At 41.1% G+C, this 25431-nt stretch overlaps 1 protein-coding gene across 2 annotated transcripts; it reads left to right on the forward strand.

Moving 5' to 3' along the window:
- Nucleotides 1–39: 39 nt before the first annotated feature.
- Nucleotides 40–25366, forward strand: LOC311018897 (transcription initiation factor TFIID subunit 4-like). Of its 2 annotated transcripts, none has more exons than XM_084018005.1 (15): nucleotides 40–1256; nucleotides 5812–5978; nucleotides 6988–7062; nucleotides 9516–9704; nucleotides 9803–9925; nucleotides 10007–10096; nucleotides 10464–10646; nucleotides 12139–12205; nucleotides 12339–12444; nucleotides 15234–15403; nucleotides 17378–17508; nucleotides 17597–17722; nucleotides 17831–17887; nucleotides 19271–19393; nucleotides 22376–25366. In XM_084018005.1, the coding sequence occupies exons 1-15, from the start codon at nucleotides 95–97 to the stop codon at nucleotides 22535–22537; spliced, it is 2931 nt and encodes a 976-aa protein (XP_083874131.1). In that variant the 5' UTR covers nucleotides 40–94; the 3' UTR covers nucleotides 22538–25366. The 2 variants fall into 2 exon arrangements, with proteins under 2 accessions (XP_083874131.1, XP_083874130.1); XM_084018004.1 differs by having other exon boundaries at nucleotides 41–1256; nucleotides 9513–9704.
- The last annotated feature ends 65 nt before the right edge of the window (nucleotides 25367–25431 follow it).

The following is a 25431-nucleotide window of genomic DNA, read 5'->3' on the forward strand; positions in this document are numbered from 1 at the left end:
CTCTTTCTTCTATTTCTATGCTCGAAAACAACTCGTATCCTCCGCGCATGCGTACATTCTAAAATACGATTTGCACAACGGTCCAACATCAAAGATGGCGGGAGCCTCCGACCCACTGGAGGACATGCTCTTCAATGAGGTGGATGAGAAAGCAGTTAGCGACTTAGTTGGCTCTCTGGAATCACAGCTCGGCGACAGAAAGGCTCCCGCCGCTTCGTTTTCCGAAGGGAAACGGGAGGGAGCTCCGCCGGCTGCAGGTCAGTTCTCAGGGAAAGTGCGCGATCAAGTGGGGTCTCTGGAGCAGCCGCAACAAGGGCATCCAAAAGCGGGGTTAAACCAGGAACCCGGCGCTAACGAGTCGCTGTCCGGCAAAGCCCTCACCTCCTCTACCTCCTCTGTCGCCGCCGGGGCCGTGGTCACTGCCGGAGCTAGTCTGCAAACAGTTGGAACATCTCCTCCCACTATCTCCCCGGTACCGGGACCCGTAACTTTGACCACCCGGTCCGCCGCTGCTAGCTTCCACCGGGGTGCTGTCCTGGGTCCGAGCGCGGCTCCAAGCACCAACATCGCCCCCGCGGCGGACGCGATCAGGACCGCTTCTCCCGGATTACAAAGTTTAAACGGCAGCGCTGGAGCGGTAAAGTTGGTGAACTCGGTCCCTCCAGCAGCCGGGGCCAGCACGGTTATAAGTGCTGTCAGTGGCGGGGGCTCCACGATCATCGCCTCCATGGCTTCACAACCTCACTTCCCTCAGTCCACCGTGGCGTCTCCCGCTGTAACCCTGCAGAGGCACCCCAGCCCGGTGGCCAGCGTCGCCCAGAACGGAGTAGACCCCAAGGGTGCCCAGCTGGTGACCCAGGGCACCCCTTCCCCGTCAGCATCAGGCTCTCAGGTCGTGAACCACAGCACCCCTCTGATGCACACCAAGATGTTGGTACCCAGCCAGCCTGTCTCTGGAAACTCTGTCATCCTGGCCAGTACTCCTCCGCCTGCTGCAGCCCAGTCCCCCATCGGCCAGACTGGGACCAGTCCGGTTGCTGTGACCCTGAAGCCAGCGGTGAACGGAGTGGGACAGCCTGCGGTGACTGTGGTGAGGCCGCCGGGCGCCCCTGTAGTGGCCACTTCCATCCAGCAGCAGAGACCAGGACTGGTGGCAAGCACTACCAGAGCGGCTACTCCTCTACAGCCCACACTGGCTGTAAGACCCCAGCAGCAGACCACCATCCAGCTGCCCCCCGGCTTCTCCATGCCTCCCGGTGAGCAAATACAAGCATCAGTCACCTGTTGTAAGGTGGTGATGTCTGTCAGGGAACTCTGCACCCAGTTTGTTCTCATCACCTCCCAGTCACTGAGAGAAACATGTGATGTTTGAGAAACCCCGAAGGTGTTTTGTAATTAGTCCTTAAAGGCTCTTCTACATATGGAGGAAACTATACTGTCTGCTGCAACATGAACAAGAGTTTCAACATGTTGTGACTTTGCTTTTTAAACTAAACAAAGATGGCGTTCACAAATGAATTATGTCTGTGCTAAATTGTTTTCAACAATTTGTCAGCTGCCACTTAAGCAAGAGTTGTGACACAAGCAAAATGTGTGTTTTGAATGAAAATATATTATGTAGAGGAAAGAAGCATCAGTATATACTGCTAATAGAGTTATAAAGACTTGTCATTTCTGGCTGCCATCTTTGTTTGATTTAGAAAACAAAATCACAACATGATTGTTTGTTACAGGCGACAGAATGTTTTCCTCCAGTTGTTGTCTTTGAGGATTTATGTTAAACATCTTCTGCGTTTCTTAGCTGTCACTCGTTCTATAAATCACATTTGATAGGAAGAATGTAAATAGAAAATATTTCATTGTCTACTTTTTACAGAAGGCAGAACTTTGTCTTTGGTTTGCAAAATCTGCTATAAAAATGGTTGAAAGTGATCACATCAACGTCAGAGTCATTCAAACAGTGACATAGAAGCTGCACTGAAGGAGCAGCAGGTAAACTGGTTAAATTAATGGAGATAAAAGTGTCTATCCTGACTGGTGAAGATATTTTATGCCAACAGGGAGAACAAACTGGCACTAAAGGGCCTTTTACTCTGTTGTTTGGAGAGTAATGAGGTAAACTATTTGGTTGTTTAGTGAAAATGACGTCCTAAATGTGACAACAACCCGCAGCAAAATTCTGTCACCACGCGACTACAGCTGAAACATACAGGCTCAAAAGGAATCACACAACAGCTCAAAGTCAACATGAGTTCAAACCAATGGATGTGATATTCCAGCCAATCAAACTTCAGTTTCAAGGAAATTAAAATAATCCTTCTTGGGTGGGTTTTTCAGCTCTAAAGCTCCCTGGCAGTCATGACCAAATACTTGTGATCTTTAAGAATAGTGGAGATATTCATTGTCAAAGAATGATTCTTTGTCTGGGTAATTAATGAATTCATATGACTGATTACTGTATAACGTTCGGCAACAGCTCTTTACATTAAATTAAAATGATCCCGATGTTTCTGTGACTTTCAAAGTTCAACACAATCCAGGAAAAAACGAGCAGCTGAGGTTTAGAATACGAACCTGAGCCTCCGATCTGAGGCGCCGGCACTGGAAACTGTTTGAAACAATATGTGGCAGGTGATTGGATGAGCCATCTGTCAATCAAACTCTTACAGAAGAGGGAAAACATGTTTTCCATGTTGATAAGCCTTCAGTGTCGTTCTTTGTCCTTCTTTCGATGAAGAAATACTCTCCAGGTCTTATTGCAGCATCTACGCTTACCTCTTTAGGAGCCGCCATTGTATTTCAGATCCAACAGTCTCCTCTCTGAGGACCAATCCCAATCCAAAATCATAGGAACGGTAAACATGGGGTTACCATGAGGGAAAGCCCAGTGGCATAAAAAAGGTAAACAAAGAGTACGGCACACGTGACTGGTTTATAACATTCACCCAGTAACATTAAGGATTTAAGAGGGAACATAAAACACATTAAATTAGAGGAATGGACTATATTAAACACCTGGTTTCTTCATCAAACATTTATATTCATTTTGCTTATTGAAGCTGTTTTGACAAAAACGAGTAAATAGATTATTTGACAATTACCTCTTATCTGGTAAGACAAGAACCTGGAAGATGTTCAAATCAGGCAATAAAATAAAAACCCACAACTGTAGATAACAGGTTTTTGTGTCATCAAAGTAACCTGACGTTTCCAGTTCTTTCCCACTCTTATTAATATAATTTCAAGCCCTCGCAGGCTTTCACACTCAAACATTAGCCAGATGATCACAGTTAGTCCCTGAGGGTTCAGGGTTTTAGGTCTAAAGGTACGTTCACACCAAACACCAAGCAAATTTTCGCCTTGTGTTACTCGTGCGTTTTTGATCACAGGATCAGTTGTGTATTTCATGTCACCCAGGCTAGACACGCCACTACCTCAATGTCCTCACCAAGAAGGTTTCGTCCAACATGTTGTGAAGTCCCAAATACGCCAAACGGCATCCTGTCTGAGTTCCTAACATCACCCAGAGGTGAACTTGGTGAAACTTACCAAGCTGTATTCACTGTATCTAGCAAGACACACGTCGACTGGTTTAGTACAGTGGTATGAACCCAAAATAGACTATTTTGTTGTGATTTAATAGCAATAAACACTAAAAAGAATGTAATAATGGGGATTTTGAAAATGTCCTAAGTCATGGTTTGTTAGGTCTTTCCACAAGACGATAAGCAAATAACTTTTAACTTGTTTTCTGAACAGTTTGGATGGATGGGAGGAACACTGTAGCTGCTTCACATACAATAATGTAGCATTGGCATAAATACGGCACAGACCTTGTTGTTTGAACCATAAAAGAGACAGTCTCTGTTTCTCAAATAGTTTAATTGATATGCAATAGTGCCTTGCTAACACACACACTGAAGCCCCGCGCCTAGCTGCCATTAGCTCCTCGCAGGACGCTGATTGGTCCCAACCACAAACCCACAAATTCACCTGTAGCCTGACAAAGTGGATGTGAAACTGATTCTCACATGATCTTGTAGCCGAGTGAGACTCAAATAACTGCAACATCCGTAAATAAAACCGGGTTTGGAGCAGAGAGTTTTAGTTCATCAAAGTTTTTACACAAATCCTTTTCAAGAAAATCAACTGCATGAACTTAGAGATACTTTTTTAGTTGGTGTGGAATGATCGATTTAATGATTAGTCATCAATAGTGAATTAATTGGTAACAATTTTTATAATCAAATAATTCCATTTTATATAATGAGATTATTTGTCCTTTATCTCAGTGAAGTGAATGTATACAAGTTTTGGACGGGTGGTCGGACAGAACAATATAATGATGCTAATAACAATAATAGTAATAGGCATAATAGCAATAATAATAATTATGGTTATTACTACTAATAATAATAATGTTTATTTATATAACATAATATAACAAGATATTTGAAAGTGTTGTCACATTGGCCATTGTAACTCTAGTTCTTCATAATTTTTTGCACATTTTGTTGACAAAACAATCAAACTATAAAGAAAGAAATTGACCAATGACTCAATAATTAATAATAATTGTGAGTTGCAGCCATGCTACGAGCCATGTCTACAAACCAACCAATCAGAGTAAGACAAGAAATGAATGGACACACACAAGCAGAAAAGATGGAGGTGAAGGTTAAAAGTAGTTTAGCTGCTGATGACGCCTCATCAGGGCCAGACACCAACCTGTCTGTTCTCTCGGTCTTTAGCAGCAACGGTTGTGAGAAGCTCTGTGGTTCAGGAGTGAAGGTTGAGCTGTTTATTCTGTAGTGAAACATGCTGGTTAATAACATGGACTACTGCTGGGACAGTTCACTGCTCCACTGGACTTAAAGTCCAGCTCAAACATCCTTTCCAGAGTGTCTATCTTCCATGTGGTGACGTTCAGTGAAACAGGAAGCATTGAAAAGATTAGATCATGGCCCTCTCTACAAGACTTTTTTCACTTTTTTCAGACAAATCATTAAAATTAATAGAGTTCACATCAAATTTGTCAGTTTTTAGGCTATTGTCTGTAAAAGAGTAAATAAGATGTAGATTAATTTTTCAGAACGTGTAAATAACTCTCATCAGTATGTCGTTTTTTTCTGAATCGGCCCAATTCAAAACTTCAGCATCTCTTCAAAGTCCTCATACAGATGATGATAAAGTTCTTGAGAACCACTGATATTTGATGATTGAAAAATATGATTACAAAGTATAATGTGATAACCACAGGAATAATACGCAACATGCGGCAGCATCTGTGGTGTGACGACGTTGATGCAACGCTGCAAAGTGATGCCGTGTGGTTCCTCCAAAAACAAATGTAATCAGTTTTACTCAACCAGTAACTCAGTAATTATTCTTGTTTTTACCCACAATGGCTCTCAAACACCATCGTAGACTTCTATCTTTACTCTGTCAGAGTTCACTTCATGAAATCAAAACGGTGCTTTTCATTATCAATCAGTCTTCTGATTAATTTCCTTGATTATTTGATCAGTTAAGTGTCAAAGTGGAAAACAAAGTGGAAAAAACACAGTTTGAACCTGTAAACTCTACTACAACATCCGACCACCTGTTCATAATATTAATAGTTAATAGTTATTAATAATTAATATTCAGTTTGTTGTCGGAGAAGTCTAAGAGAAGCAGCAAATCATCTTTGACATTGTGATGAATCAGTGATCAAATGAATTGATTATACATCTCTCTCTGGACTAATTGATTTCAGCTCTGCACCCCTGAGGTTTTTGTGTTGGACCAACTGTTTCCCGTTTCCTTCAGGTATGGTCCTGGTCCGGACGGAGACAGGTCAGCTGGTGATGGTCCCTCAGCAGGTTCTGGCTCAGGCTCAGGCCAAGACCCAGCAGGGCCAAGCGGTGGCCAACATCACCCAGAGACCTGCCACACCGACAGCCGGGACCGCCATCCGGGTCACCACCGCCAGCACGGTAGGTCTGGTACCTGGCAGGGCTCCGCTCTGTTGATCAATAACTTAAATTGATCAACAATCAGGACCTTTAGCATTGATCAAAAATAATGTCAGGTTACTGTAATAGTTATTGCAAAGTGTCAGATACACATGCTGTGTTGTTGTGATGTGTTGTAGTGACCAGCAGACGCCACCAGAGGTCGTCTTTATAGTATAACTAACAGGAAGCTGAGCTCAGAAAGATGGAAATTCAGTTTGTTGCCTTAAAAAGCTTCTAGTTTATAGTCTGGAGTTCAGTTTTCCTTTGACTCCGGCGCTCCACTGATTCACTGTGCTTTGCTGCAACATTTGGAAGGGTTATATGCATGCTGTTTTATTGTTTTGTGTTGCACAGTTCTTCTATTTTATTTTACTTTTGCTTTGCTGATGTTTATTGCCTCAAGTGCAGCCACCGATCAGCTGATAAAATAGTTTGATCGGTGGCCTCTCTAAAAGCTGATCAGAAGAACTGATCAGATCAATGACACTGAATTCAAATGTTTTCAACACTCCTTTCAAGTCTGCTCTTTACTTCTGTCTGAGAGCGAGACCAAGGCAAGCTCTGTGACACCGAGCCTGGTTTGTGTGCGATGGGGCCGGTGAATGAGCGCATGACCAGCTGTTTTGCACACACCATCCAACTATTATTTTCATGACATTATTTGGGGACTTTTGGTGCTGGTGCTGCTATTTTGATAATCACAATTAATTTCTCAGTCATTTCTCATACAAAAATGCCAAATATTGGTGCTTCCATCTTCTTTTCTTTGTCTTATGTGACAGTAAAACAAATATTTTAGACATTTGATATCGTCAAAACATTTTATAGACCAAATGATGAATCAGTGAATCAGCTGTTGAATCGATAGTGGGAGTAATCAATAGTTGTGTCAAAGAAGAACTCCATGAAAATAACACACTCATCATAAGGGTTCCCAAGATGCTATGCAATTGTTTTAACATGGTCTATCCCTGCCTATTGTCTGCAGGCTCCTCAGACAGTCCGCCTGGCCTCCCCCGCTCAGACCAGAATGGTTCAGTCTCCCTCCACCACCACCGTACAGGTGTGTTTCCTGTCTCTTCCTGTGCTCCCTGCACTCGCACAACTTCAGATCATAGACACACACACACACGCAATACAGACTCGGTGTTATCCTTCTGCAATATGAGAATTGCAATAACGCATATTACTGTTTTTTTTTAACAGCTGCAAATTCTGCGGTTTGACATCTGTTTAATCTACTAAGATAAAGTTTTCAATAGGATCATCTCACGAATTTGGTTTGGTTGATACAATAATACACTAAGTTATAAGTGAATTATAAAGCCTGATTTAAACAATACAGGATACAAAAATATTAAATATTAAAACATTATTCTTTTATTTATACAGGGAGGCCTTATGATTTATGATAATCTTATTTAATGTTATTTTTTCTGTGTCGCAATAAAAATGTAATTTCTTGACAAAATGTAAATTGTTTTCAGAATGTTTAAAGGGATAGTTCAGAATTTTGGACATAAGACCTATTTTCCAAGTGAGCCGGTGTGTTTGAGACGTCTGGAGACGTTTTCAAGACATTTCATTCAGTTCTTCTAGTTGCCGAGTTCGCTTATGCTATGGCTAGCACAAGTCAACGGTTCTTAGCTAGACAGGCATTAAAAACAGTCTTGCCCACTCCACAGTGCACCCGAGGCAAATCAATTAAAACACTAGACTGTCGATGTACATATCTGTGTTGATAGAATAATATTTGAAACAAAACTAACCTCGCATCGCATGAATCATCCATTTTTTGAGGAACTAGTTTCTCAGCAGCAGCGGAACTTTACTTTGCTCCGTCGGACTCAAAACTCTAAGACGCGCCGCCCGAAATACTGCCCGTAAATAGGCAATCGAACCAGGAAGAATTGTCGGGACTCATGCCCTCAGAGCTGGGTGAAAAGCCCTTGGACCTCACGCAAACACCGGGCAGCCCACGGCCCCGCGAACCCACAATTACGCACCGCGAACCCGGACCTCTACTCCGTCCGTAGACCCGTAAACCCTCGGACGCGTTGCGGGGGATTCCCTCCTGGCACCACCAGTCTCTGTTTGTTCGGTCCCGGTTCTCAGCTCCAGCGGGGGCTATCTCGGTCTCCACTGACGCTTGTTCAGGTTCTGCCCTTTGAGCATCCCTCTCGCGCATTTCTTCCTCTGTATATTCAGGTTCGTACAGGTACGGTTGGGTTTGGGTGGAAAAAAAACTCCTCATCAGAGTCTTCAAAAGTTTCACTATGTTCTCCAAAAGTGTCCATTTCTGTGAGATTGAAGAAACTAGCACTGCAGGCTACTCTGCGTCTGTAGCAATGACAGCAGGTAAACAAACTATTATAGAACCGGTAACTTATAAGTGCTAGGTGATATCAGTCTGCCGCTGCCATAGCCTACTAGGAAGTATGACACGCTGCTGCTGCTGCTGCTGAGGCATAAATCCTTAAAAATGCAAGGTTGGTTTTATTTCAAACATTCTATCAACACAGATATGTACATCGATAGTCTGCCGTTACAATGGATTTGCCTCGGGTGCACTGTGGAGTCGGTATGAGTGTTTTTAATGCCTGTCTAACTAGAACCATTGACTTGCGCTAGCCATAGCATAAGCGAACTCGGCAACTAGAAGAATTGAATGAAATTTCTTGAAAACGTCTCCAGACGTCTCGAACACACAAAATAGGTCTTATGTCCAAAATTCTGAACTATCCCTTTAAGTGCCAACGAGAAGATAATATCATGAATGTTAATTACTTTGACCAGAGTAAATGTTCATATCATCCATGCGTACAGTCAAGCAGACAGACTACCAACAATCTTTGTTTTGAACAACTTCCTGCCAATCCTGCTGACTTTATCCCGGACTAGGTGTGGGAAGATATGAACATTTTATTTAACGATCATCCTGGTCAAAGTAATTGCGATTTACGATAATATCCCAATAAAAATCAAAATAAAACTGCTAAAATCATCCTGGAATGAATTTCCTTTTCGTTAAGAAACAAATATTTTTATTGCGACACACAAAAACACACAATTTCATGATAGTGAAACTTCTTTACCATGATAGTGAGCTAGACAGCTTTTTCAAGTCACTCATGACAATATTTGCAATAATCCTTATTCTTGAAATTGACAACGACCAGTTATTGTGAGTGTTTTTTAAAATAAAATCCTATATTGTCAGCAGCATCTAGTGGACTCTGGAAGCAATTGTTACCAAAAAGTTTAATTTGTATTATTATATTAATAGTTTCAATAACGAAAGGTAGATACTCGTCACACGTGTATTGATACAGTATTATCATGCAAAAAATGCAAACCTAATCTGTATCGCTTATTTTCTCCATCCATTAATTAAGACCACTGACCAGAAGAAACCCTGATCATACTGCCCATCCCTCATTAATCAATAGCTGTTTCAGTGTTGGACGATAATCTGATGATGTCGATGTGGTTTCTCTCCCTGACGCCGTTCAGAAGGCGATCACCGTGGCCCCCGGCGGTGCAGCGGTGTCGGTGAAGATGACCGCCCCTCAGAAGGCACAGACGGTGATCACGGCAGGGGGGACGCCTGTAGCCAAGCCTGTATGTGTCCCATCCTCCCCCATGACCAACACCACGCCCACCGCCACTCCCACACCCGCCAACAGAGTCACCGTGGTGTCCCAGGTCTGGTGCTTCAGTGTTTCTGTAGCCGTTTACTCTCAGTAATGAGGAGTCCTGCCTGACTCAGAGTGTTGTTGTTGTTGTTGTTAATGTGTCACCAGGAGATGCAGGAAAACGTCAAGAAATGTAAGAACTTCCTGGCCACGCTGATCAAGCTGGCATCCCACAACTCCCCCTCCCCAGATACCTCCAAGAATGTGAAGGCCCTGGTGCAGGACCTGCTCGTAAGACCAGCATTTATCATTGTCGAATGCATATTTCTTTTGAAACGTTTCTTCTTTAACGGGAGTGGTGTGTTTGTTCAGGATGCAAAGATTGAGCCTGAGGAGTTCACCACTCGGCTGCAGGCTGAGCTGAAGTCCTCCCCTCAGCCCTACCTCATCCCCTTCCTTAAGGTACGACTACTGTTACTACAGTACTACTACATTACTGGCTTCTTTTTAATCATTGGAAATATTATTGTATCAATGAATGGTGTTTGTAGCAATCCCTCACCAAGCGAAAACGCATATAAATACAATTGAGGTACTTTATTTGAGTATTTCTTTTTACTGCACTACATTTATCTGAAGTTATTAGTAACTTGGATTGTTGAAACAGGTCAATGAATAACTGATGATCTATTATTATGGATAAAATGGGTTATAATGTATGTATGTGTATATTTTCTTACCCTGTAGTCGTATTGGAAGTTTTACTGCAGTAAAAGAGTATTCCCGTAAGAGTATTAGCGTTTCTTCATCACGTGTTGCTGCTCCACAGAAAAGCCTCCCCGCCCTGCGTCAGTCTCTGCTCAGCAGCCAGCAGTCTCTGGTGACCCCCAGCACCTCAGCACCCCCCCTGGCTGCCCCCGGCTCCGTCAACACCACCGCCATCAGGCCGAGACTACCCATCAGTCCGGCTGGCGGCGCCGTGAGACTCAACCCACCGCTCACAAACACCATGGTACCATCATTCTCTCTCGCATGTTTAGCCCTCGAGTCTCACAAAGTTTACTTGTTAGATCACTCTGGCTGTGTCCATGCCTGTTGAAAGGCTGGGAGGGGTTTTTACATTTTGGAAGTTGAACCACATCTTAAACTTGAAGCTGATGTTGAGAAATCAGACGATGCTAGATTTTAAAATGCCAGCCCAGTGTTGCCAAGGCTTTTACAATGAGAGTAGCTCCACCTCCACAAGTCACTGCATCTAGTAAGAAAGTCTCCAGAGTCCTGTACTACGCATCAGGGTTTGGGGTTATTGAGGTAACTTCAGGTATAAATGTTTTTTAATTAGTTATATGTGTGTATTTTGTATATGTGTTGTTTTATATGTATTCTTATGGCCTTATTCTCTCTAATCCAGCTATTTAAATCCTAGATATTCTCTCGTCATATATTTATGTCATATATTCACTTATGAGTATCATCTTCTTCAGATGTATGTTGCAGAGTGTCTTGGGATGTGTCTTACAGTCCTGGTAATTTTATGTTTGCTGTAGGAGATTATATGATATGAAAGACGTCTTGCTGCCTTATGTTTTTATATTCATGCTATTTTTGATTAACTCCAAGTCTGTTTCACACCACCACATTGATTTAATAGAGAGGGTCCCCACGGGTCAGGGAGTTTCTGGAATATCAGGGAAATTTAACAAAATGTGATGGTCCATGTCATGGAATATCAGAGCATTTTGTTTGTATCATGTTTAAATGTAAGTTGCCATTCATCAAAATGTTAACTTAATGTTAATTTCACTGGTAGCCCTCACAGCTGTCAAGATATTAGCTGGTGGAAGAAGACAGTCGTGAGTGATGGGTAGAGAGTTAGTTTGATAAGAAGTTGGAAAGTGAGTCTAGACTCATTTCATTTTTGGCCGTGTGAAATAATTGGATGGGCTTATTCACCTCCTACTGCAACAGCTACAGATGCTGGATTTTTCTCTTTTTTGAGAGCATTTTCTTTATTGATTGCTACTGGAATGTAAACAAATCTGAGAGACAATGTTTATAAAATACATAATACCTAGCAACGTTTTTCCTATGGAGCAAATATATATTCTGTTCTCCTGCTGTCCACTAGGGGCATCACTGCTGTATTATGGAGCACTGCTGTGTTTGATGAAGTATATCAAAGAATAATGTTGATAATGATTGACTTATCATTGAGTAAATAGATATAATGTTTTTTCATAAAAACAACATTGTCATCATGTCAACAAACTGTAATTTAATGGGTTTAATATTCAGAATATTTGGTCATTATGATCAGGGTTGAAGTTTGCTGAAACATTTAACTTGGTGAAAGTGGAAAATAATATAAATATGTATGGTATTTTTTCACATTTCTGTCCTCTTAAGATGCCAGAGCAGTTTTTTTTAATTTGAGGCACAAGAGTTAATACAACATCAAACATTTTAGTAAAACTAACATGTTATGTTATGTAATGTGTGTACAGGCTGTGGGCAGAGCAGGAGTCCAGAGTCGTACACCTGTAGTCTTCAGTCAGACCATCAGACCTCAAGGTGAGTCTCCTTATCATCTACTATTCATCTGGACAAATCCAGAATCTTCTCTCATTTCTGTCAAAATCTCCAGATTTGGTGGAAAACTTCTCAGCTGATGATTATTATTGAAATGAAATGTTTTTCTCTTCAGGTACACTTGTAAGAGGACCCACAACTATAATTGGCAAAAGTCCTATGAACATGGCTGCTCAGGCCAATCAGAGGAAGCTGAGCGACCCAGGGGGCGGGACATTCAGGTGAAGTATAATCTCATTGGCAGGAATTCCTTTTGCATCAAAAATTGAATCAGGTATATTTGTATGGAGAAGATTGTGATTTACAGAAAGTGAAGAATTGCTTTTAAAGCAAAAAGCACAACTTCTACACACAATACAAACTAAATAAATTAAATTGAAATACAATAAAATGAAGATGAAATAAAAGCAACCGAATAAACGCAAACACGACAGAGTGGATCAAAGGAAATATCTGCCCTTTAAGATATTATCAACAAACTCATTAATTATCTATTATTACTCATATAATTCTTAATATAATCATGAAGTAGCAGCATTGGAAAAGCACACGGTGTATTTACACAACTTTTTACATCACCGATGTGAATGAGCAGCAGTTAATCAGATTTTTTTTTTTTTTTTAAAGAGCTGTTCAATAACATCAGCAGTTCAACAGTTGTTGAACTGTGTTTGTATTAAAGTGTTTTTTGTTCCTGAAAACTTTAAAATATCTTAAGGAGAACAAAACTGTAGGAGCTGAAGTGACAAAAGATCAGTGATTGAATGACTCGTATTGGCTCAAAGCTGGAAATGTTTGGAAACAGATGAACCATAATAAAACACTTAGTAGGCACTGCTAGGCCAATTATTGTCCAAACTGTGAAGTTCTGTAAACAATGGATGGAATTATAATACACCCACTGTTAGGTATTGAAAACACAGCAATCCAGTTCTCACAGTGGCAAAACCAGGAGACAAAGTGCCTTAAACTGTCATTCTCTCTACTGGCCACCAGGGGGCAACAACTCTCTTTGTATGGAAGTCAATGAGAAAATTACCCTACTACTCACTTGAATTATTATCTCAGTTAATGAGTTGATGGTCTAAATATCTAGTTTCAGGTCTTCTTCATACAGATGTTCATTTAGTAGATTATGGTCCATTTTTTCCAGTAGAGCAACACTTACAAGACAAAGTCCACAGGAGAGCCACCTCGACTGCAAAATACCAAAAGCCATCCGACTAGGGCCCTATGAAATCCGTTTTGATTTTTTCCAGATTCAGTTTAAATTTTTCCTAAATTCTGTGTTTTCCGTTTTAATGTTTCTAAATGCTGTGTTTTACAATTTTAGAGCATTTTTTCCCATCAAAAGGTGTCTAATCATGTGGTTGATGAATCCAACTTTAGAAATGTACTGAAGAAATATTCTAGTAGTTCTAATTCCTTGTCATTCAGAGACCAAACACATGTGCATAAATATGTAAGTGTATGTGCAATAATTTATGGAGGAGTCGCAATATACCACCCACTTTTTCAAATCCCAAAAACAAAAAACTACATGTAACATTTGTATACATGTAGCATTAACATGTAACATTATACAAAAAATGACACATTCTTTCACAGATCTGTTGTTTCTCTGCGTAAATACTTTTTATCTATAGTATAAATAAATGTGATATAGTATAATCAGTAACTTTCTGACAGTTTTGAGTGGTGATTTATCTGCTGATATACCTTGAATTAATTTACTTCCTCTCATTTTTGTGCCTCTGAAATAGAACGCCTTCAAATTACTAATTCATGAGACCAAACACATAATTTTCTTTTCTATTTTACAAAACCTAAAGGTGCTGACCTTTAATAACAACTCAACACAGTTGAACCTCTCATGATTATGAACGAGAAGATGGAAGCAATGACACAACTACATATAGCTTTTTTCAACTGTGAGATAAAGAACTCATTACAACAACATCATTTTCTTATAAAAGTAACAGTGTTGCGTTTTTGACTGAACGCTATCAGTGTTGTCATTCAGCGAGCAGCCAATAGGGGCAGCATGTGTTCACAGTGCTGAGGCCACCACACATTAATATCAAAGCATGCCATGACCTCATCAGATCCAAAGCCACCTCATCATAGTTTCACTGTTTGGCATTTATTAAAAGTGTTTGTCGGTGTCCGTCACCAGCTAGACAAGAGCTGAGAATCTTTATTCTGTATCCATGTTTAATTCATCGATGAATGCGGGTTTATTTGTTTTCTTCAACAACGAGGGAAACCGGACCTGTTTTTGTCTTTTTTTAGGGGGGGGGGGGTATCTTTAGAGGGAGTCAACAGTAGATGCCACATAAAGTTGTTAACCTGAAGATTCATTTTTTAGGAATCCATTAATTGAATAAAATACATTTTAAAAGTGTCAAAGGTCTTAGAACATTATGATAGAACTATAGGATGACCATCTCCGTGCTCTATGTCTCATAAGACGTTGCAGACATTTTGGATTGATATCATTTATTACACAAATTTGGTGCTAAATTTTATATATATATTTTTTTACCACTCAAGATAAATAACAGTTCCCTCGAAAACACCACATTAACACACCAAGACCTCGAGGAACACCATAGATGTCAGGCTGTGATTAGGTTCTGAAAACTTCTGACATTTGGAGATTTCTGCAAGAACGGCATTTTTGGGTGTCTAGATGTCGAGCACTTCTGTTGTGGAAACTGTTCACAAACCTTTTCATTCACATATCTTAAGGTCAGAGGTCAGTGGACCCCATAGAAAATCAGCATGTCAGTTTTCACTCATGAAAAATTAGCCTCAATTTGGAGCGTAGTTCAACTCCCTTTGCAACAAGCTGTCATTTTTTGGCAATTTTAAGATTCAACAGTTGCTTGCATTCAATCAGTTTAATTTGTGTACAAAACTGTTCACACGACAAACATCAACGTACAACATATTATGCCTTTCCTGTCCTAAAACTGTCCTCTGACTGGTCTGTGTTCTGTCTCCTCAGAGATGACGATGACATTAACGACGTGGCATCCATGGCCGGGGTCAACCTGAATGAGGAAAACGCCCGTATCCTAGCAACCAGCTCGGAGCTGGTGGGAACAAAGATCCGCTCCTGTAAAGACGAAGCCTTCTTGCCCACTGGCCTGCTGCACCGCCGCATCATGGACACAGGTACCGTCCCCGTCTTCTGTCAGGTTGTGCCTGTCTCTGTTCAGTATCAGGGGGTTGGGCCGGTACAAACGTGTAACTATCTCCGTATAATCTCCATCCACACGTGAGTAAAGAGCAGGGATGAGGCGATATAGGATTATATCGCAATAACAACACTCACAATAAGTTGATTGTGTTGAATTTCCATTATCAGGATAATCGGTAATCGATAATCGGTGTAACATCACCTGTTGTGTTACACCTGTATAATGTTCTCTCCTCTAAATCTGTGGCTCACATGTCCTAAAGTTATAAAAGATGGGTTTTTTGTGTCCACAGATACGACCTTATGCAAATTTCTTCTCTGCAATTTGAACACTCAGTTTTGTCTCCTTGCCGTCGGCTTCTCTCTTGACCCTGAATAGACTTCATCCCCTGAAACATTTCTGCCCGTTTTTAGTAAAAGCACACACAGAGTTTGAGTCTAAAATTAGTCCAAGGACAAAAGGTAGAGCCCCGGGGGGCTCATAAAGGGAACAAGCATCCACCTCGCACACAAAACCAGACAAAGTATTTCTTGCTTTTGTGTCCATTCTCACAATGAATCTCATTGAATTAATCTATTGTTGAAGGAGCTCAGGGATGAAACTGATGGAAGAAAATATGCATCATGAGAAACTTTCTCTAAGTAATGACTTAATTTCTCAAAATGATTACTCAGTGTCTTTAAATAATGACTCAATATCTCTTAAAATAATGACTTATATCTCAAAATAAAAACAGAAGGTCGAAATAATGACATGGTATCTTTAATAATTACCTACTATTTGTAAGTATTTGTCTGAGGCGGCAGTAGACCAGAAGTTGTCAGTAGACCTGATGTTGTCAGTAGACCAGGGGCCCGTTTCACAAAGCAGGTTCAACAAACTCTGAACCTAACCCTGAACTGAGTTGATCAACTCTGAGATGGGCAAATCTGAGTTTTCAGTTTCAGAACAGCGGTTTTGAATTAGTTCAGTCAACTCTGAGTATGTAAACTCTGAGTTACGCGCGTGCCTGCCGACTCTATAAAGCCATCATCAATGGAGCTCCGATACTACGATTCACCATGGCAACCGGGAGAGCGTTATTAGATATTACTGAGTGTTTATGTAGAAAACGAGCTCATCCTGAGAAAGCGGAGCAACGTAACTGCAGCAAAGTAGCGATAGTTGGCGTGGCAGACAATTACTGCCTGATTTAATGTGTATAACTGAATGAAACAGTCTATTGATCTAAAGGTAATAAGTGTTCATTTTCAGCCTTGCAGAGCGACACTGTGGTGTAATGGTTAGCAACGCCGCCCACGGCGCAGGCGACAGGGGTTCAACTCCCGTAGTTCACAAAGTAGCGCACTGAATGAATTATCATTTTCATTGGGTGTAATCCCCCCAGGCACAGAAAGAAAATGGTGTCAGTTGAAAATTAAGCATAAGAATATTGTGCAAATACGTTGACTAAGGCATATGATTTTAATCATATTTCACATATTAAACAGTAAATATAAGCAGGTATTTCAACACAGAAATGTACTTAAACATTTCATAAATCTCCCGTTCGCAAAAACGCTAGCTCTGCAAAGAATCTGGTTGCGGATTATGTCCGCGATATGAAATGTTGAAAATGTCGGAGAATATTGTTTAGATAATATCTAATGTGATTGGAAGGAAAGGTAATCAAAATCCTCTCCCGACGCAAAGCTGCTAGCGAGCAGGTTAGGTTCACGGAGTATGTTACCCGGGTAACTGACTCAGATTTATGCTGAACTGGCTTCGTGAAACCGAAAAACCAGAGTTTCCCTCATCTCAGGGTTAACTAACTCAAGGTTTTTACTAAACCTGCTTTGTGAAACGGACCCCTGATGTTGTCAGTAGACCAGATGTTGTCAGTAGACCAGAAGTTGTCAGTAGACCTGATGTTGTCACTGATCTGTGTCGTCTGTCCTCTGGTCCTCAGCTAAGAAGCTGGGTGTGACCGAGGTGCCACTGGAGGTGGTGAACTTCATCTCCCATGCCACCCAGTCCAGACTGCGCTCGCTGCTGGAGAAGGTTTCGACCGTCGCTCAGCACCGCACGGATGGGGGGAAGGCAAGTACACACTGTCCCACACTGATTCAGAGAGTCCGATTCATGACAGGATGATATAATAATTCTACTTGTGTTTATCCTCCATCAGGATGAAGAGCAGCATGAACAGACGTCAGACGTTCGCACTCAGCTTCGTTTCTTCGAGCAGCTGGAGCGAATGGAGAAACAGAGGAAAGATGAACAAGAGAGAGAGATTCTGCTCAAGGCTGCCAAGGTACACGCACTTATACACACACACACTTCAATGATCCATGAAACACTCCAATAATAACTATTAATGTGAGGAAAATCAACTGACCATCAGTCTGTGTTTTTCTTTCAGAGTCGCGCCAGACAAGAAGATCCTGAACAGGCTCGTCTGAAGCAGAAAGCTAAAGAGGTACGGTGCAGCTTTGTGACGTTTATTCGTGTCATCTATTTGTGTCGTTTATTCATGTCGGATATTCATCAATCACCTTGTAGGCCTTTAGTGTGGGCTTATTATCATGACCAGAAAACGGCGACGGTGAATTCACCTTCGGCAAGTTTACTTTTCACCAACTCATCTACTTCTCCAGGCTAAAGGCGTGCACGCAGCGGCGTCAGGTCTGCCCCGCCCCTCTCCATGATGTTGAACAGCAGCGATGATTAATACTTTTTTTTTTTCACAGAGCGGAAAAAATTAAGCCCGAGGTCCAACCCGACCCGAGCCACTTGCTTATATTTTAGACCCAAACCCGGCCCGAACCCGCAGGTCCCTTCGGGTTTGTTGGGCCGACCCGACCCGTTGAGAACTCTAATGTACACCATGTTCCCTCCTTCTCTTCTCATTAAAGTCACAGTGTGTTAATGAGTGGAGATTAGAGGTGTAACGATTCATTCGATTAATCGATGAATCGATTGTCAGTCCTATAGATTCTACTAAATCCATCTGCTAAAATAAATAAATAGAATGACTCGTTTTGGCTTCACCAATAATCGATATAAATGCATTAAATCGAATGAATCGTGATTCTTACTTATGATAAATGTTTTAATACGTTTAAGACACTCTCTCCCCTGCCAGCATGTAGTCTACTGAAAATGTTCAAAATAACTGAGCAATGTTTAATTACATTTTTGTATTCAGCATAAAATATTATGCAGGACTACTTTTTTATAGAATAAATATGTTATTTTTCACCTTTCAGAAGAATACAGATAGTCTCACTTGCATTATTGCATGTTTATTTCATGGATATAGAATTTTGGTTACAAGTTACTGAATCGAATCGAATCGTTAAAAAAAACTACTGTATCGTTAATCGAATTGAATCGCTGTGAAGCCAAAGATTCACACCCCTAGTGGAGATGTTACCTCCAATTACACCTTCTGTCCACTCTGCTCTTCTTCAACCACACACACACACACACACACACACACACACACACACACACACACACACACACACACACACACACGCACACTGTGTCTGTCTGTTGTTGTTCCTGAAGGACAGTATTAATATGAGGAGTTGGTGATGATATATTTTGATTCTTGATTCATTTACCAATTATTTTCCTGATTTATTCAATAAAGTTTTATGAAATATCAGTTGTCACTTTCATTTGCACCAAAGCAGGTGAAATTGATTCATAACCACTTGTGCTTCCTAAATGGACTAATTGATCCCCCTGAAGTTTAACTGACTTGGTGTTACACAGATCATTAGGCGTTCCCTTCACGTTGTTGAGCAGTGTAAATACATCTAATGTGTGTTTCTGCCTTCGTCTTCTGCCACAGATGCAGCAGCAGGAGTTGGCTCAGATGAGACAACGAGACGCCAACCTCACAGCCCTCGCCGCCATCGGGCCACGCAAGAAACGCAAGCTGGACTCGCCGGGAGGATCCTCGGCCAGCACAGAGGTAAGACTTTCACCGAGCGGTGTAGTGTCTCTAGTGGCAAGAAGACTGAGGACACGGCAAGAACATAAAACATCACACATAGAAGTGCGTTAGTTTAGTCAGGCCATCTTCTCTGCTGGAATAAACATGAAACACACCTGTTTTAAACCAAACAGTACTTCTGTTTAAATACAATGTTGTCGAACAGTTCACAATCAACTGTTCTACTGATTTGTTGTTCTCCTTCAATGATAACTATTCTAAACACAGTAGAAGCTACAAGATGTTTTAATTGCATGTGAAAACCAAACATCCACAGTTGCCGTTACAGTAATACTACAGTTTTGAATGCAATCTGATTGTTAATATGTTCATACTAGGCAGTATTACAGTACACCAGGTATTTAGTTAACCCAATGGTATGATTTTTAATAACATCATAAATCCAGACGCTGCTCTTTCTATGACGCTGTCTTGATGTGATGTGAGACGCCACTAGGGGTCAGTGTCTCTTTAGTGTTGCAGGAAGCTGAGAAACTGAGGTTGCCATCCTTTGTTGCCTTAAAAAAACGTATTGTTTATTGTAGGGATGTCAGTTTTAGTTCATTTTGCTTTAGAAAAAACACTTTTACTTTACTTTTCTTTGACTCGCTGAGCTTTGCCGCTGCATTTTAAAGGGTTACGTCCATCGAGTTGAAATGCTTAGTCTTTAATTCATTGACACTAAGTTGATCTCCCTGATGCCGAACTCGCTGTAGTGCGCCCACCTATGTTACATAAAATTATTACGTAAATACTTTGCATAATCATCAAGTCTAATAGCTATTTCCATGAAAACACCCGTTTTGTCGACAGCTGGATGCGGGACGACATTTTGACGGGAAGCGGCCGTCTTGTTATTCTGAAAAATATCTGGCTACGGTCAAGAAGTATTTTTTGCTTCGGAAGGTTCCTAACTGAAGAAATGACCCAGAAGTAAATTAGTGGCCGCCATGATGAATTCTCTAAATGTTAAGGAAAGGAGCTTCAAAGCTTCCTTTCATATCTCCTTTAGCATAGGAAACAAAATTCCTTGCAACAGCAACATTTACATTTTTACAGTGAAATAGATCCAACCCCTTCTCCATAACTCAAACAATGAATAACTTAATAATCATTTAAACTCTTGTGACTGGAAGTCTATGTTCCTTTTTTAATGTCAATTTCCAACCTTGGAAATGAAATAATAGAAGTTACCTGGCTGTCCACATTTATTTGTTTTGTTCCTCTACTTCTTCTACTATGTTTACTGGCAGATTATAGGCATGCGCAAAGCAAAGTCTAGAGCGCCAACTACTGGTGAAATTACGCTAGTTTATCTACTCCAAAGCAGTTGAAATGCGATGAAAATGCGACTGTCTCGCCACTGAAGCTCAGACTGTTGAAAGTGAAATGACTTGATGTGGTGACTTTAAGTTACAGTGACTCAGCTGTTTATTCAGACTTTAAATCCCCATCAGCTTAATGTAAAGAGGCTGTGTTGTGTGTTATTTGTTGTGTGTTTTGTGTGTTATGACCTTTTCCATCAACACACACACAGACACACACTCTCTCCTGTCATCCAGTGACTGTGACCACAGTTGAGTGAAGGGGGTCAGTGTCTGCCTGGAGGTTTGTTGTGGGTGTGAATCCCTCCTCTACAGCCCCTCCCCCCCTTCTTCCCCTGAGGGCAGCCATAGATTTCAGCTCTGCAGAAATGAGCTTGGGGCTGGTTGTTGGAGGGGTGAGGTTGAGGGGTGGGGTTGGGGGTTGCCCCACCCTCACCCACATGCTCTCTCTCCCCACACATCCTGCCTGAGGCTTAACCCCCAGCAGTCCAGACAAATGCAGCACAGTGATGGTGGTGGGGGGTGGGGGGCAAAACCCTGTGGAGAAATCCAACATTTTGGGGGTTGCTGAAGCCTCTGACAATGAACTCTGGGATATGTGAGCTATGTGCTGGCCGGTGTTAGTGAGGTAGAGCTGCATTAGTCTTCACTGAGCGACTGTTAGAAACATAAAATGTCAACAGTTATGATGATAAAACTAATAACAACAGCAGCATTGAGTTCAGCTTCCTAGAAGATATTTTTCTTTGAACCTGTAGTAACTGATTTCTTGGTGGCAGCAGAAACAAGTTGTGAACCCAGAAAAAACTCAGAATAAAAGCTGACTGAAGTCTTCCTGCTGTGTGAATATTAGTATAATGTATCGAAACAGCTGGATTAGAAGAGCTCCAGTCAAAGGTGTTGGTCTCAACGGTTACGGCCTCATCATCATCTCATGTTTTCCCCTCTACATCATTTATTCACTCGGTCTGCTTCTGCTTTTCTCCTCACAACATTTTTTCTTCAGACACAAATGGTTTTGTGTTCTTTCTCTGAGCCTGTCTTCTATGTGATCTGGCCTCAGGCTGCAGCACTACGCCCTTTAGCTCCCGTCTGCAGGCCTGATCAGGCTTCAGATAGTCCCGTCCTCCCCCGCCCTCCTCCATGGCCCCAGGGCTGCAGCCTGTTATGAATACATGCTAGCAACCCCACAGCTTTGTGATCCTCGATAAAGATAGTACAAATAAAAACCTACACTAACTACTTAACTCCTGAGGCCAACAAGAGAGGTTTCAGACAGTTGGAATACAATGTCTGATTATGAAAATATGATTAAAAACCTGTTATTTGCAGTTTGTTCAGTCCTTTCCAGCAGTACTTGTAAAACAGCTATAATTAATATTTTAATCAACTGATGTACTGATGGCTGTTTCTCAAAGTCAAGGATCCCTTTTTGTCGGGACGGGTCCTTCTATGTCGGGTCCTACAGAGTCTCGACTCCTTCCTAGCATTCAGAGACACACACTGGAACAGCCTAGCCTAACCTTTTTTTTCAATTTCAACTTTATACAGAATAATTCAGTACTAGTTGGAATGTCATTTTCAAGGTCGACCGCCCAGACTCGGGTTCCTAATGCTCCTCCGTCTCCTCCCTCAGGTGGCTTCAGGCTCGGGTGGCGGCTCCTCGGCGGCGTCCTCGTCCCGCCAGCAGCTGCGCCAGCGGATCACAAGAGTTAACCTCAGGGACTTCATCTTCTGTCTGGAGCAGGAACGCTCCACCGCTCGCTCTCTAATGCTCTACAAGGCTCTGCTGAAATAAGGAGTCGTCCCACCTGGATGAGCACCGGGGCCACTGCAGATCACAAACTGGACTGCAATTCAGCCTCCTCTGGTCCTCGTGTCCTCACAGGTGTCTCATAGTCAGTCGCTCCTTCAGTTTGTCCTCTTCACATCAACCTCGACTCGTACAACTTCTCCATGTTCAATAAGTCTCATCGTAGATCGTTCAGGGGTTTAGTTTAAGGCTGCACGTCACCTTGCAGCTCCATGTTTGTTAAAGAGAAACTCCACTTGTATCAAGTCCAGGTTCTTTACCAAGTGTTTGGCTCTGGACCTTAACTTTTAAAAGCAAAGCAGGACATTTTTTCATAAAGCAAAAATCATAAATAAAATATATTAAACATACAAAGTTACCATTAAAATTGCATTTAAAAGACATTAAAAACAAAGCGAGAACAAACGGTTACACATTAAAAAGTAATGTATCTAATATTGATACCTCAGGTATCCAGGTCCATTAATGAGACGTGACAAAGCTCCAACTGTAGACACTTGGACACACGTGGAGTTCTTCTTTGATATAGAGACTAAGCCACGCCCCTTCCAGTGTCCACCGTGGGACCTTATTTCAGATCAAATGTGTACGTTAGTCAACGGAGTCCTTGTTTTTTTACATTTGTTTTATATCTTGTTTGAATTGCAACATGAATGTCACACATGTGATGTTTGTCAATTTAAAAGATTATTTTTTTCATTCAAGAAAGTTTGTTGTAGGTTTATATAATTTTTTTTTTTTAAGTCTTTTTTTTTTTTTTTTTTTACAAAACAAGACAAGAAACGGAAAATATGACGATACCACAGAAGCAAATTAACATATTGAATGAATTCCTTTTTTTAAATGTCTGACAGGACTAAAACAAACCCAAGGAAAACTAAAAGGAAAAGAAAAAACAGGAATGGGGTATGAGGTCAGTTAAAGACATAAAATTATAATAATGTATTCAAATAAATATATATATATATATATATATATATACACACGCACAAATATACATACATACACTAGATATAAGTCATAGTCACATACCATTAAAGTAAACAATTAACCAAAGAATTAAGTAAAAAATGAATAAAGCTGTAGTTGTGAAACTGCCCACTGAGCTACATCTCTCGTCTCACACAGCGTACGTTACCAACACGGCCACTAGCTTGGCTAGCTAGCTAGCTAACATGCTACGTTCCATCACCAAATGCGTTTGATCCAGAGACTCCGGTACCAAACACACAGGCTTTGCAGTTTCAGAGAGAAGTTACTTACCACACTTTTTTACAAGTATGTATTTTTATAGTCTTGTACTACAAAATGAGACTCTTGATGTGAAAAATCATCTTTTGAATTGACAAACATCATGTGTGTAATTCATGGTACAATTCAAACGGGATCAAAAGATGATTTGGCTCCGATGCTTATTTACATCCATATTTGATCTGAAATAAGGTCCCATGGGAAACACGGGGGCGGGACTTAGCCTCTCTTTAAAACATGTTGCCCTGAATGAGATGCACTTCTGAGGCTAGACTGCCTCTCTGAGAGATGACACCTGATTATTGACTCAGCGCTGTACCTGAACAGGTTCCTTTTGAGTCTGTAGCCCACTCAGGATCCCACCGGGCTCTTTGGTTTGCTCTTTTAAAGTTTTCTGAGCATGCTCAGATCGGTCGCACATTAATTTAAAGTGGCTCACAATCAATCAAGTTTTATTTTTGAGCATCGTGTTGTCAGAGGGAAGTGCACCGTTAGAATGAGCGGAGGTGAGACAGCTGGTAGATCATTTTAATGTAGTCAGTGTTAATCATCGTGCTGATTAAAAGAACCGTTCAACATTTAGATATATCGTCTGAGAGCTGGATTGATTCCACTCTCATGTTTGGTAGCTTAGCTTAGCATCAAGACTGGAAACAGCTAGCCTGGCTCAGCTCACTGACCAACACGTCACTTTCCTGTTTTCAACAGCTGTTGAGTCATTCAACAGTTGGCTGTTAAAACTGCACATAACCTCTTTAAAGAACAGTGAATTGTAGTTTTTACACTTATTTTTGTACTGATTAATAATTGTTGTTTATCAGTGAGCTTTCGAGCTGCTGGTAGGTGGGTTATGTCACTTCCTGTTTCCGGTCTTTATGCTGAGCTAAGACACTGCTGGCTGGAGCTTCATATTCAGCGTACAGGAGGAGGATGATTTGACTAAATGTTGAACTGTCCCTTTAACACACATTATTGAGTTTTTAAGTAAACGATCATAACGGGGAGCTGGTCCTCCTACAGACAGTGAACTCACTCAGGCTACGTTCACGAAGGCTAACAAACAAACGTTCAGATCCAACATTCCTGCCGTTTCCTCCTCCTCTTTATCCCGCCTGACATGTGATTTCACTTTTAGCTCAACATGCGACTACGAAACCTTAGAATTCACAGTCTGAAAATATCGACCTTGTACTGTTGAACATATTAATTTGTCAGATTAGTTGAATATGCAGTTTGGCTTCACGGTTTGCTGTTGGAAGTTTTTAAGAAGACTTTTTGGAAAGGGTGTGTACATTGAAGGTTTTTAACGCTTTAAATGTCTTTTCCCCTCATATCGGGCATTTGGTTTGTATCGTCTATAGCTCTAACTGAGAACTGTGGCGTTTCTGCTGTATATTCAGTCAGACTCACCCTGTTTAAGTACCATCTGTAAGAAGGACACAATTTTTGCGACTATTTATATTTCCTACATTCTGTATTCAATCCTGACGCATTTCAGGCAATGCAATTTTACAGTTGTTTGTACCTTTGCAAAAAAAATGAAATAAAGAAAATGACAAAGAAGACAGTTTGATTTTTTTGTAGAATTTGATCCTTGAAGTAAAACTCAAAGACATTTTTATCAATAT

The sequence above is a fragment of the Eutrigla gurnardus genome, assembly GCF_963514095.1.
Source record: "Eutrigla gurnardus genome assembly, chromosome: 9".
NCBI lineage: Eukaryota > Metazoa > Chordata > Actinopteri > Perciformes > Triglidae > Eutrigla > Eutrigla gurnardus.

What these genes read in the sequence shown, in the direction of transcription:
- LOC311018897 (XM_084018004.1), top strand. Translation starts at nt 95, where the DNA reads ATGGCGGGAGCCTCCGACCCACTGGAGGACATGCTCTTCAATGAGGTG. An exon ending in GAGTCACCGTGGTGTCCCAG is followed by an intron (nt 9,705 to 9,802) that starts GTCTGGTGCTTC and finishes ATGTGTCACCAG; the next exon opens with GAGATGCAGGAAAACGTCAA. An exon ending in CCCTGGTGCAGGACCTGCTC is followed by an intron (nt 9,926 to 10,006) that starts GTAAGACCAGCA and finishes GTGTTTGTTCAG; the next exon opens with GATGCAAAGATTGAGCCTGA.